The 14,979-nt window shown below is 34.9% G+C and overlaps 1 protein-coding gene and 2 pseudogenes across 1 annotated transcript; 1 reads left to right on the plus strand and 2 right to left on the minus strand.

Annotated features, from left to right (window-relative positions):
• The window catches only part of LOC146946788 (uncharacterized), a 48,108-nt pseudogene extending 42,232 nt beyond the window's left edge, over window positions 1–5,876 (minus strand).
• A 3,071-nt stretch (window positions 5,877–8,947) lies between these two features.
• On the plus strand, window positions 8,948–11,080 carry G3PP5 (Major facilitator superfamily protein). The gene is made up of 2 exons (XM_085744670.1): window positions 8,948–10,228; window positions 10,367–11,080. The coding sequence occupies exons 1-2, from the start codon at window positions 9,274–9,276 to the stop codon at window positions 10,879–10,881; spliced, it is 1,470 nt and encodes a 489-aa protein (XP_085600796.1). The 5' UTR covers window positions 8,948–9,273; the 3' UTR covers window positions 10,882–11,080.
• Window positions 11,081–11,203: 123 nt separating this feature from the next.
• LOC146946790 (putative protein phosphatase 2C 27 pseudogene) lies at window positions 11,204–12,505 on the minus strand (annotated as a pseudogene).
• Window positions 12,506–14,979: the final 2,474 nt, after the last annotated feature.

Raw genomic sequence — 14,979 nt, forward strand, 5'->3', positions numbered from 1 at the left:
TCAATTTGGGAAGTGGTGTTAAGTTGTTCATGTGAAGGACCAAAATGAAGTTTTGAAATATGATGTTGTTGACTGAATTTTTGATGTTGTTGGATGAATTGAACTTGGTGGAATTTCTGTTTTCATGTTGTGATTTTGTTAGTCGAATCGTTTGGGAGAAAACGGGATTTTCGTGTGAAAATTCGAGTGTTAACCGTTTTGAAAATGAGTGTGATGTGAGGTTTTGGAAAATGATTTTGGGATGGTTGAAACTTGAATTTTTCTGTACCTTATGATAGAGCTATGTGTTAGGAGAATGTAGGCGAAAACGGCATCGAAAACGGGTTAACGGTTTGGATTTTACGCGCGAAAACGTGAAAATTGGAAGATCTGATGCTGTCTGTCAGGTGGCCATCGTACTACGATTTTGGCCATCGTACTACGATTTTTGACCAGTTTTTGGAGTGTTTTCGCACTGGAAAAATCGTACTACGATGGAGAAAAATCGTACTACAATTTTGCCTGACCAGAAACTTTAAAAATGCATTTTTCTTCAATCCAATTGCTTCCAAACTTGTTCCAAAGTGTAGGGGCTTTATCCTAACCATCTAGGGATGTTTTATGAAGGAATTAACTTTGTTTAAAGAGATCTATTGAGTTCTTATGTTGCTTGGCATTGAAATGGATTAATTAAGAGACAAACTTGGTGAATCCTATAATTCGTTGTGTTTGGCCGATAAAATGCTTATGTAACCTCTACTGCACATATATGTGACTTGTGAGAATACATGGCATAGGCAATTGAGCTTGTAGAATTGGTTTTGGTTCATAACTTCTATTATTTTTAAATGGTGACTTGTGGAGACGAACTTAGTAGAAATGAATCTTGATGCACTAAAGTCTTATGAATCGTTTGTGAATAGGTCACATATGACTAAGTGATTGTGCCTGAATGATTGTGGAAGGTTGAGAATGATGTTTATCATAATTTGTCGTGTTATTCCATTTTACTTGATTTATGTGATGTAAATGGAAATGAATTGTAAAAGGATGTTGATGAATTTTATGTGAGATGAGATTGTTGAATGTATGGGCATGATTCTTGATAATGCAATGTTGTTGAGTTGTTGAAATGTAAAAGGAGGTGTACTTTTACATTGTTTTGATAGTTGTTATGTTGGAGTTGTGCATTATTGAGTCATTGCTATATGTCCATGCATCATACCATGTTGTTGTTGTTGTTGAAATGTAAAAGGAGGTGTACTTTTACATAGTAAGAGGAGGTGTACTCTTACTTAGATGTTCAGTTGACATCTATTGTTGTTGATCTGGTACCACATGCATATATGTGTCAAGTCTAGGCGCATTGCATATATTTAATTGTCAGATGGTTGTGTTTGTGATTGTTAATGATGGGTGGTAAGTGTGGACTTGTATTGCTTATATGATTGAATGTTGATGTTGGACATGTATGCAAATATCTATGAACTCTTTTATATTTGTACATCTTTCCATTATGATTTGATTATGATTAATGTAATACTTACCCCCAGTGGTTTCGACCGCCTACCTGTCTGTATGGATGGGTAGACGTTGTGCAGGACTAGACGCTTGGTGAGTTTGCTTGTTGGATGTTTGGACGACGGGAGCTTTCTCCGTTGTCGTGTCAGTGTCGTAGTATCTAGGCTCTGATTAGGCTTAGTGTCTATTTGTTGTTTTCTTTTTTTTTGGATTCTGTTGCTATGTTGTTGCTATTGTCCACTTGTCGGACTTGGATTATTTTCATATGAGGATATATTTTGACCATGGCATGTATATGTTGAAGTTTATGATTTGAATTCCGCTGTGACCGTTGAAATATTATATATATGCATGAAATTAGTTGGTTTGGTTTTGAGACGTAGCATCTATTTCTAGAATATTCTGATGTATTCGCGCGTTTTACCGCTTAATAGAAATAGGGTGTTACAATGTTGAGTTGTCGTTGATGTTGAGTTGTCGATGTTGTTGTCGTGTTGTCGAGTGTTGTTATATTCAATAAGTTGATAATGAGAAATTATGAGAAGCATTTACGTTGTATAATTGTTGTTTATGATGTTAAAATTGTTGTTATTTATGTTGTTAAATTATGTTGATAAATTATATGCTTATTATTATTGAATGTGAATCTCACCCCTTCTGTTTGAATGTTGCCTCTACGTGGGTAACATGCAGATAACCAGGATTAGCTGTTGATGTGAGTTGACTTCCTCACGCGTCGTCTTAGGGTTGCTCTGATACGTAACGGGATGGGGATCTTGCATTGTTTCCTTTTGTTACGTGTCTTTATGATTTATGTTGATGGACCATTTGAAATGGATTGTTCAATAAGTTTTTTATGATGTTGACGCCTTTTAGTGCCAAGTAATTGTTTAACATTTAATAATTTTTCCGCTGCAATATATTTGAAGTTCATGACAGCAGTTATTTAAAATAAAGAGCAGATTTTTGACTCTAATTATATTTGATTTATATTTTGAAGAAATCTGACATCCTCTTTTAAGTTGAATACTCTGATTATTATGTATTATTTTACATGTTGGGGAAAACGGGGTGTTACACATTGATTCTTCAACACAAAGTGTTTCTGAATTATACAATCTGTATGCCTTTGACCTTTCAGAGTAACATAAAAAGATTCCTCTTTGCGCCTTGGCATCAAATTTCTTTAGGTAGAGCTTGTTATTTAGAATGTAACAGGTACATCCAAATTGATGAAAGTAAGAGATATTGGGTCTTCTTCCCTTAAAAAGTTCATATGCTGTTTTCTCCAAGATAGGTCTGATATAGATTCTATTTTGGACATAACATGCAGTATTCACTGCTTCTGCCTAGAAATGTTTAGCTAAATTGTTTTCTTGAATCATGGTTCTAGCCATTTCTTATAAAGTTTTATTCTTTCTCTCTACAACCTCATTTTGCTGTGGAGTTCTAGGAGAAGAGAATTCAAGGACAATTCCAAGTTTTTCACAAAAATTTTCAAATGGCTCATTTTCAAACTCTCCACCATGATCACTTCTTACTTTTAAAATCTTCATTTCTTATTCAGACTATATTTGAGTGCAGAAGTTACTGAATACATCATAAGCATTATCCTTACATTTTAGGAATTTTACCCAAGTCCATCTGCTGTAATCATCAACAATAACTAATCCATATTTACTTCCATATAAGGATGCAGTGCTAACTGGTCCAAATAAATCAATATGAAGTAATTCTAAGGGTCTGGAGGTTGAGACAATGTCTTTTGTTTTAAAAGATGATTTTACAATCTTTCCTTTCTGGCATGCACCACACAGTGCATCTGAATGATAGTCAATGTCAGGTAGGCCTTTGACAAGTTGTAACTTACTAAGCTTAGAGATTAATCTCCAGTTAGCATGTCCCAACCTTCTGTGTCACATCCATTTCTTATCATTCACTGACAGAAGACAAATTACCTTCTGATCAACCAGTTCAGTGAAATTTAATTTTATAGACATTCTCCATCCTCTTTCCCTTGAATACTATGGACTTGTTATCTTTGTTGATTACTGTGCAGTTGGTCTTTTCAAACATCACATCATAACCATTATCACAAAACTGACTGATACTCAAAAGGTTATGTTCAAGACCATCTACCAACCATGCATTATTAATTGAGATAGAGGAGTTACCAATAGTTCCTGTACCAATGATCTTGCCAGACTGGTTGCCTCCAAACTTCACATTTCCTCCTTCTTTCATTATGAGGGTGAGGAACATAGACTTCTCTCCTGTCATATGCCTTGAGCAACCGCTGTTTAGGTACCATGATTTTTGCTTTTCCTTTGCTCTTAGACATATCTGTAGCATTGACAATTTTAGATTTAGGTACCCATTGTTTTATGGGTCCTTTGAGGTTAGTACTGGAAGCTTTACTCTTCACTTCTTGTACCTTGTGTTGTAAGTTCGATAACTTCTGATTAATCATTACCTTAGGTTTAAAACCTTTTGGTTTTGATTCCCCAGAAGCAATGACTGTTTTGTTCTTCTGAAACTTAGACTTCAGGACTTTAGATTCAGGTTTCAACAGACTCTGAGGAACAGGTTTTGATCTCTTTAGAATCTTGATCTGTGAAGTCTTAGAATCAGAGTTTAGAGTTCTTTGGCTTTGAAGTAATCTTAGACTTAGAGCTGGAAGCTTCAGGTTATGACTGAACTACAGTTTCAAACTTAGCACCTTCAGGTACAAAGAAGGTTTTCAATCCTTCCTTGATGCATTCACAACATGCTTTAAGACTGATTTCAATAGGTTTCCCTCCTGAAAATCCAATCCTTTTACCATTGTTTATGTAAATGCTGTAAATCATTGAAGCAACTTTGCTTCTGTCAATACCATATATAATAAAATCCTCAAGAGCAATTTCATGTTTATTTCAAGACTTTCCATTACACTTTTCTTGTAGCTTCTGACAAAGAAACTTAAGCTTTTCTTCATAAGTTTTACAAATGAAGTCAAAGCCTCTAAGTCATTCTTCAGAAGCTTTCAAATCCAATAGAGTTGATTCTTGTTGTTTCATTAAATCAACATATTTTTCTTTTAAATCTTTCAACTCATTGGTTCTAAGTTCAAAGTGTGTAAGGAGTTCTTTAAGAGACTCAATAAGTTCTTATCTGGGAATTTTAGAATATACCTTATTTTTATCTTCAGAATCTGAATCAGGTCCTGCTTCTGAAGTCACAGTAGCCACTAACCCCATAGCTACGTTTGCTTCATCTCCAGCTTCTTCCTTTTCAGACCTAGATTCACTATCTAAATCTTCCCAAGTTGCCATTAAACTCTTCTTAATCTGCTTTCTGAATTTCCTTGAGTTGAAACTTGACTTCTTTGACTTATCCTTTGATTTCTCCTTCAGAAGATCAGGGCAATCAACAATGAAATGTCCAGGCTTCTTACAATTGAAGCATCCCTTCTGATCTTCTTTCTTGGAGCTCTTGTAACCACCTCTTTTACTCAAAAACTTATTGTTCTTCCTTGCCAGATACTCAAGCTTGTTGGAAAGCATATTCATCTTCTCAGTAGGATCTTCATCAGAGTCTCCATCAGGTGACTCTTCTTCAGATTCAATAACTTTAAGAGCTTTTGATGACTTCCCTTTAAATGGTAGAGCAATAAATTTACTCTTCTTAGCAGGCTCATGATCATTTAGACTTATCTCATGAAACTTGAGAGAGCTGACAAGATCTTCAACACTTAAAGTGTTTAAATCTTTAGCTTCCTTAATAGTAGTAACCTTAGGTCTCCATCTAGCAGACAAGCTTCTTAGTATCTTGCTAACATGACCAGAAGCAACATAACTCTTCTTCAGTATTTGTAATCCAGAGACTAGGGTTTGAAACCTTGAGTACATTTCCTCAATAGTTTCATCATCCTTCATCTTGAACAACTCATATTGATAAACAAGCATAAGGGCTTTTGCTTCTCTGACTTTCTTGTTGCCTTCACAATTTGCACAAAGAGAAGGAAACATTGCCTTAGCAGTGGATTTGTCACTCATCTTCATATACTCTGCTTTAGGTATAGCAGTGACAAGTGCTCCTTTGATAGTATGATGCTTCTTATAGAGTTTATTCTGAGAAGAAGTATGTTTCTTTCTATCAATAGCAGCTCCTTCGTCATCAAGAACCAAGTCACCAACATGATCTTCAAGTATGTCCCATAGTTCTTCATCTAAACCCATGACATAGTTATAGAAGTTGGTTTTCTACCAAGAGAATTCTTCAGCATCTTCATTGAACTTAGGAACTTTTCCATAGTCAGATTTCTTGTTGTCACCATAATCATATGGAACAACATTGTTGTTCCCATATCCAGAACCAAAGCCTTCACCAGACATGTTTTTCTCAAATCTTTTTCTGTTACACTGTTAAGTGTTAAGACAACAGACCAAAGCTTTAGATACCAATTGAAGGTGAGAAAAACACAAGAGGGGGGGGGGGGGTTGAATTGTGTTAGCTTTTACTTCGTTTTCTCCTAAGCTGAAAACATTGATCAGAAGCAGATAGAGTTCTACTTTTGAAGTGATGTTTAGGACTAAATGCAGCGGATAAAAACAGAGAGAGAGAAAGAAGAAAGACACAAAGCAATTATACAAGTTCCTTCCACAAACCGGAAGTATTCCTGTCCCCCTTGCACTTCCAAGGAGAGTTCACTAAAATGTAATATCTGATTACAACTGCTCACTGCTAAACTTAGCCAGAGACTTCAAACTGCTCAAGCACAACTGCAAGAGACTTCCTATGCTCCTGAACACAATCAAGAGACTTCTAATGCTCAAGCACAACTGCATGAGACTTCTATTCAAACAGAATTACAAAGAAAAATATTTGAGGTTGAACACTTGATATACAATCAGTGGTGTTCACAATACAAATCAGATACATACTCTTAAGACTCTAGAATTTCTAAGATATGAACTTTGAAAAAGAAATTCTAAGTGAACTTTTTGAATGCAGAACAATTTCAGCAGAGTTTTGGAACTTGTAAATTGTTGTTGAGTCCTTACCAATCTCTAAGTCTTCACTCCTTTATATAGAGGTGTGAAAGAGACGTTGTGAATTGTCAGCACATCAAAATAGAGTCGTTTGAAGCTTTTATCAATCACCAATGATCTTTTGCCTGATATGGTTATTGTCCTATGAAGGATCAATTTCAAATCCATTCCAATTGTGAGGGAACAACGTTGCAGGCAGAGTTGTTTTTCTTGTCTTGTAGCAGAGACAAAAACAGAGTAGTGGAGGTAGTGATTGTACACTTCGTACAATTGTACTTTGTCAATGCTCTTTAAAGAACAAGCATCCAATGCCTTCAAATCCTTTCAAAATAGTCGTTGCTTCAATCTTCTAGTCTTCTGCAATGCTTAGACGAGATTAAATCCATTAAACAGCCTTTGAAGCTTTAAGTCTTGCATCTCCTGATGAACTTCAGCTTCTGGTGATCTTCAGCTTCTGATGATATGCTTCTGACGAACTTGCTTCTGATGACGTCATCACTTCAGGAGCACTATACTTCAGGAGCACTTCTCTTCAGATGCTTCAAGCTTCCTTTTTGTTGATTCCTTAGCTCTCTTTTGTTCTTCCAGAACCTATTTAAGATATCAAATTTTTGTCTGTGGTCCTGTACACTTGAACAAATATTAGCTTATCCAATTGACAATTTTTAATACCTTGTTATCATCAAAACTCTCAAAGGGTAATGTTAAACACATTTTGTTCCAACATGTCATACTTTAGAGAATCACGTTCCATGGTTTAAGTATAATATTTCTTTACCTACAGAATTTTAAAATGTGGAAGGAGTACATGAATAACATGATTTTTATAGAGGGATATGTGGAGATTGATGCATGATTATGTGTGTAAACAAAGGAAGCTGATTGGGTAATTTGAAATTCATTTGTAGTTAAAAGAGGGAATTGAAACATCAAGGTTACTACATGAGGGATTAGTGGGTAGCTGGCAGTTTTGATTGCAATTAATGTGGGTTGAAGGAGGGAAAATCAGGAGTGTTTAGGGCTAACTGCCAGCGTGGCAAGTTTAGCTTTTATAATAAGGGATTAAAATACAATTAATATTTAAACATACAAGGGTTTCACACATCATCATAACAATTAAATTGGATTCAAACGTGAATCTCAAATCAAAGTCTGGAAAGTAAAAAGAAACCCCAATTCCCTAGTGTTACAGAATCAGAGCAATGACACTAAATAACTCTCATTAATGATAAAAATTGACAAGAACGGCTCCACGCCATCCTCCACGACTCACAGCTTCTAAGATTCTTCGTCCTGAGTATATGTACCACACAAAGGTACAAGCGTCCAACCCGCAAAAAAGGGGGTGAACATACATTCAAAATAATACGGGTGCATAAACATCATGAGTAGACTCAAAGAGATAACATACATGTTTTGGACCGGCCAAAGATCTATTTAAGTAAATAGGTCAGGCTTAGGCTATCAAAAAAAAAGCCTACGAAGCCTGATATGCATACTATTAAAATTTATATTTTATTTATATTAAAATATAATTTATATTAGAATAAAAATCAAGAAAAAACTCAAATAATAGACTTTTTAAATAGGTTTTGAGGCCTTATAGTGAAATAGGCTTTTAAGGCCTTATAGTAATAGACAGGTCTTACGACGAAATAGGCTTTAAGGCCAATTTAGCCTATTTTGAAATAGACAAAATTAAATATTTAATGACTTTAATATGAAGAATGCATGTAAATAGGCTTTTAGGTCAGACCCAACTTTTAAATATGCTAGGTCAGGCCAAAAAAATAGGCCTATGAAAGGTCATAGGTCAAACTCAGGTTTGCAAAAAAAAATTGTAGGCCAGGCTCAGACCTATCAAAGCCTGACCTATTCTCATCCCTACTTATTGTGGTTATCACCAAATTTCTTTCAACCTTACAAATGACTTATCAACATGTAGTTAATTGATCATTTTAAAGATCGCCTATAGTCGAAACGGACGAACAACATGAACCATTTTCCAAGGATGTATGCAATTAAAGATTGTCGATATTTTATTACTTTTTTAGCGTTGACCGTATGGAAACAAATTAATTTGGTTGTTATGATTAAGAGTTCGGTTTGCTAATATGTATTTATGTATTTTTATTTTGAGAAATGATATTTGAACATACATATTTGAACAACTTTTGTGACAACTCTCTCATACTCTCATTGTACTTTTATTATCTCTCTTCATTTTTCTCTCTATTGTTATTGTCCAATAGAAAGAGACGAAAAAGGTTGTCACCAAAAGTTGTTGGAAATTGGTTCTCAAAATATCATTACTCTTTTATTTTTGGTACAAAATATGTGATTTATGTATTAGCAGTGTGTATTTGGTATTGAAATATGGATAAAAAATGCAAATCTTAGATAATTTTGACTGTACTCTACATTATTACTCCATTAAACTCTTAAACAAAGAATGGGGTCTAAAATCCTGTTTTGAGAACAACAAACGACGTTTTTGAATTTTCGAAGAGCCCGATCTGAACACAACCCGGTTTTCCACGCAAAGGTTTTTTTTTTTTTTTTTTGTTACTTGCAATCCTCTCTTGCTCTCACCAATTTCCATCACCATTTAAGATTTGGTGCCAACAATCTTGTAAGTCGTGTTTTCATCTTCAATTTTGGATCTAATTTTAGATCATAGAGATTCTAATATTAATTTAGGTTAGATTCAATGTGTAGACTTGAATCCTGATGAGTAAGAATGGAATCAAATTCCAAGAGTTTGAGCCTAGCTCCAGCTCTGAATCTCTTTCCAAACCTGAAACCCCCTCACAAAACCCTACTATTCCATCAAATATGTGTTCTTATTATCACATTTCTTGCATATGCTTCCTTTCATGCATCTAGGAAGCCTCCTAGTATTGTTAAAAGTGTTCTGGGACCCACAGTTCCAACCAATTCAACCCTTGATTCGGGTTGGCCGCCTTTTAATGGAACCCGGGGAACTCACCGGCTTGGCGAGGTTGATCTCGCGTTTCTTACTTCTTACTCCATTGGCATGTATTTGGCTGGTCATGTTGGTGATAGGATTGATTTGAGGTTGTTTCTTGTGTTTGGGATGGTGGGCAGCGGTTTTTTTACGATACTTTTTGGGTTAGGATACTGGTTTGATGTTCATGTGTTGGGGTTTTTTGTCGGTGTTCAGATTGTTTGTGGAGTGTTTCAGTCAATTGGGTGGCCTTGTGTTGTTGCAGTTGTTGGGAATTGGCTTGGGGAATCAAAGAGGGGATTGATAATGGGGATATGGAATTCGCATACCTCGGTTGGGAATATCATTGGTTCAGTTATTGCTTCGGGTGTTTTGGAATTTGGATGGGGTTGGTCGTTTGTGGTGCCTGGAATTTTGATCATTTTCATTGGGGTTTTGGTGTTTCTGTTTCTTGTTGTGAATCCCGTGGATATAGGGTTTGCGAGTCCTGGAATGGAAATTGAAATGAGTGTTGAAACGGGCGGTGCAGAGGATCTGCAGAAAGTCGAATCAGAGGAAGCAAAGCTAATTGATCCTGATAGTTCGATTTCAAATTCTTCGTCTGCTATTGGATTTTTAGAGGCGTGGAAAATACCTGGAGTCGCTCCGTTTGCTTTTTGTCTCTTTTTCTCAAAATTTGTTGCTTACACTTTCTTGTATTGGTTACCCTTCTACATAAGGCACACAGGTAATTGTTCTTTGATGCAAAAATATATCATATCTGATAGATTTATTGCATTGATTAAGCCATATCTTATTTAGTTTACATAATTTTCATGAATTATGATTTTTTTTTATTGAATTTGTTATTTTGTGTTGGTTGCAGCGGTTGCTGGTGTGAATCTATCTCACAAAACTGCTGGGTTACTTTCAACAATATTTGATATTGGAGGAGTTCTAGGCGGAATCACCGCCGGTTTCATTTCTGATATGATTGAAGCTCGCGCTGTGACTTCAATCCTGTTCTTGTTTCTATCGATTCCAGCTCTGCTTTTGTATCGTGCTTTCGGGAGCATCTCTATGTTTACTAACATCACCTTGATGTTTCTTTCTGGATTTTTGGTGAATGGTCCGTACTCGCTAATTACAACTGCTGTGGCTGCCGATCTCGGTACGCAGGGCTTTAGTGGTGGGAATTCTCGGGCACTGGCTACTGTTACTGCAATCATTGATGGTACTGGTTCTGTTGGAGCTGCTCTTGGACCACTTTTAGCAGGTTATGTTTCAACTAAGGGATGGAACAGTGTATTTTTTATGCTCGTTTCGTCTATTTTCTTTGCTGGTTTATTCTTGATTCGAGTTGCAAGGACTGAGATAAGAGAGAAGTTTTCAGGAAAGTGATTTTAAATATTTTAGAAACACAGATTTGATTATAGTCTAGGCTCTTCATTGATGTTACACATATTTTGTAAAGTATATAGGTATTAGTTATTGATAAAGAAATTTTTGGAATGCTTCATTAACGTTTGTAATTTTTTATCATGTACTCATTCTTTATTCGCTTACTCTTAATAAAAATGTCTACGGTGAGATAATTCAACTCTGTACTGTTCATTCTGTTTGCTGTCTTTTATGAACACTTTACGATTGTTACTATAATTTTCACATTTGGTGATTTGTATATTGTAAGTTTTTTTTCTTATGCCTTCTATTGTCCATAGAGTTTTATCACAATGTTGAGCTTGATAATTGGTTTCTAGATGTAGTTTTCAGCCGGAACAAGCAAAAACATGTTGGAACTATGCCAACCATCACTTAGTTCTTTCTGTGATGGATATATCTGCGCATAACTGTGGTCTAAAAAATCAGTTAGATCGCCTTTTTTGTAATAAAAATTGTTCTATTCCTCTAGTCGGCATTTAAGATTCTGAGATCTCTCCACAGATATGCTTCTCCTTACACATGTTGAATCTACAACAGGTGCTGATGGTTGAGTTAAAACTCATCACACACCATCGCAACTGTCAAATTGTTTGTTGATCCTCTGATTAGTGCTTCATGCACCATTTCCTTGCAGCATAATGGCTCGTCATTGTGTTCTTCAAGCCTCCTTCGCACAAAATCTACAACATTGACTACTTAAAACATCCCATATTCTATCACTAGCAATTCTCAAGAATTCGTCTTTCGTCAGTGTCATAGCTCAGGTTCAGCACTCAATGGTCCACCTTTTTCACTTATTTCCTTTAGTCTTTCAAGGTTCTAGTCACCTAGAGCACGAGTGACACCTACTGGACATTTAGGTAGCCTTCGTCGATGTATCCGCCTAACGACTCAATCCCCGTCCTTTCTTTCACAGTTTTGTATATGATTGTTGGACATTTCTATAGATCTTCCATGACGGAACAAAACAGCCCTAAAGTCTCCAGCATTGGCTACAAGTGAAGACCTCTGAACAAAAGAATGAGAAGGGAAATTCTACATTAGCAAATGTGAAAAAGAGAGGAAAAATGCAGAATTTATTGCAGTGCATGAAAATTTGAGTAGGTAAATTTTGATTATATTCTATAACGAATCTCCTACAAGGCCTAGGCTCATTCATGTTTTATTTTATCAGTGGTCTACATAACCGGTGCACCAAACCTTTTATCCGATTTGGTTTGGTTCGGTTTGTTTTTACCTAACTGTTGTAATGAGTCCTATATATTATGGCATCATAGGAATATCTACTACTAGTACAGTAGTACTCACCTTCTATATACAATTGCAGCCAGTGCTGTACCAGAAGAAACAGGATTCTTGAGACGATGTTTTCAAAAATGTCACACCAGTCTTAAAAAATATCCGTTTTAAGACAATCTTCTCATGTCCATCAAAGACCTTCACAATCTTCTCAAGCTCCGAAGGAAAATTGGCATCATAAACAATTACTCTTTCAGATGATCACATACAAATCGTGCACGCTTTCCTCATGTCCATCAAAGACCTTCACATTGAACCATTTCCCTTTTACGTTTGGATCCATGATTAAAGGTTGCATAACAACAGAAATGACTATAATATTTGTATCCTCTTACACTTAAGTCTCACTCCAAAATTATTGTTAAAGTAAATAAAGTCTCACTCTAAAGTGATTATGCAACATTAAATTTCTAACATGTATTGAACGCTATAACAAAACAGAATAGCTATAGAATTATTATATCGAAAGGAAAAAACTTAGGTACAATTTCTTAGATGTTTTTTCGTATGATTCTTAACTAAATTAAAAAATGATTTCCTCAAATTCTTAATTTTGTCAAAGTTTGTTATATCTAAAAAAGATTTATATTTAATTAAGAACCATCAATTAATGTACGAAGGGTTTTAATACTTGAATATAACGGGCAAGAGTAGATTTATTAAATATGGATGTCTCTTGATCTCTAAGTTACATGGTTGTTAATGTTGTGTTTAAACTATTATGGGACAATAAAATTAGACCCATATTTTTATGGTCCGACTATCTTACGATGTTTCTCCTAATTGTATGTTTAAACAGTACTTCAAATATCTATGGATTCCACGTTTTATAGACAACTTCACTTAAGGTTTATTTTACCTTATGCCGGTAAAAATTACTACCTCCCTTTCGATAAAAGGACAAGAATTAAGAAATTTTGTTTTTTCATTAAATTTGTTAACAACATACATTCGCTTTTCAAAATTATCCTTCAATTATTAAGAGAGATAGTTAGTTGATCTTTGATTCTTTTTTTGGTTACAAGTTGATCTTTAATTCTATACAATTAATTAGGGGTATTTTTGTGAAAAATTAATTAATATACCTTGATATTTGAAGAGGGTCTTATAAAAAGAAACAAAAAAAAATTGCAAAAGGATCTTATAAATAGGGACAAAGGTAGTATGAAAGACAATACTAAAGAGATTTACATATTTTAATAAATATACATAACGTGGAAATTTTTAACCAATCAAAAAGGCTAACCTTAGAACCAAAAAATTCCACAATTAGATTCCCCAAACCATCCAACCGCAATTTTGACACAAGAATTCAATCACAACGAATCATGGTTAAACAATTCAAACAAAACCAAGTAAATTGGCATTGTATGGGTAAGAGGTCAAAAAGATCCATTGAATGAAAGAAATCTCCAAATTCTCTTCGTCCGGAGTCTAAACTACCCCACACGTTGACCCGGTTGAGAAACACAAATTCCTCTATTAAACAACGTTGACTAGATTTAGAAGCACCAACTTCTCTATTAGAAGTAAGGATACTACTCCTTCAAGAATAGGCGATTAGCTGACAAAATCACATTTAACACACATTTCGTGCAAAGCATTACTTTTACTCTACCTCAATCCAAACAAACCCCAACAAAACTATCACCAATAAATGAAACAATAATGATATTTGAACAACTCATGTTTACAGCCATTCAACATCTTATTATATCTCTAACTCTTTCTTCCTAGCACATCACTTCTATATCACATCACTATTTCTTATCTTTATCTCTCTCTGTCAATGCGTATAAAATACACACTCATATAGATGTACACCAAACATTTTTTTTTAAAGAGTAATGATACTTGAACATTGCAACAACTATTTTGACAACTACTATTTTTTTAGTTGCTAAAAAAAACTAGTATTTTTATGTTGTTGGGAAAGTTGTCACAAAAGTGACGTCAATATACCATAACTTTTTCTTAAATGAAAATGCAAAAGACGCTTTTGACTTTTGGATATATCAAAATCTTGACTTTGTTTCCGACGAATGAATAATGATTTTTTTTTTTGTTTTGAAGAAATCAAAATGATATATTGAAACAGAGAGCCAACTTTCAGGTACAAGGTGTACCACAGGAAACGCTCACAAAATACAGTCAGAGTACAACAACAATGAAAAAATTAGCCAATTCCTGCACATAACAAAGGATTTTGGCACCAATTGTAAAAACTATAATGAAAAGATACAACACTAGCTTTACACCACCAGAAGCAAAGATGTTTGACATTCTCCAGAAGTTGTATATGTTAACTCTGAGTGCCTCTGAAAATTCTAGCATTCCTTTCCTTCCAAATTACCCAAATTGTAGCAAACCAAATCAAATGCATGAAAGAACATCTAGATTTACCGTAACCTATAGAAGAACCGAACTGAATAAAATGATCCAAAATATGGGATGGATCCGCTGAGTGAACACAAAGCCAATTTCTAACCAGCTGCCAGAGATGACCGAAAAAAGCACAAGATAATGGCACTCGTATTCATGAAAACCGCAACCACTAACACGAATGAATAATGATTGAGTCCTCATATTTCTGGACAGCATATACAAATGGACCCACCAATATAAAACATAATGGCAAATGCTAACGAGTACTCTTTAATGACTTTAAAAAAATAAGTTTTTATAGAAATTTATGAATCAAACCAATGAAATTGAAATATTTGAATTTTTCAATAAATAATTTCTTAATTTGAAATC

Source organism: Medicago sativa, chromosome 2 (assembly GCF_051527215.1).
Source record: "Medicago sativa cultivar Bolivia chromosome 2, Bolivia_mono, whole genome shotgun sequence".
Lineage (NCBI taxonomy): Eukaryota > Viridiplantae > Streptophyta > Magnoliopsida > Fabales > Fabaceae > Medicago > Medicago sativa.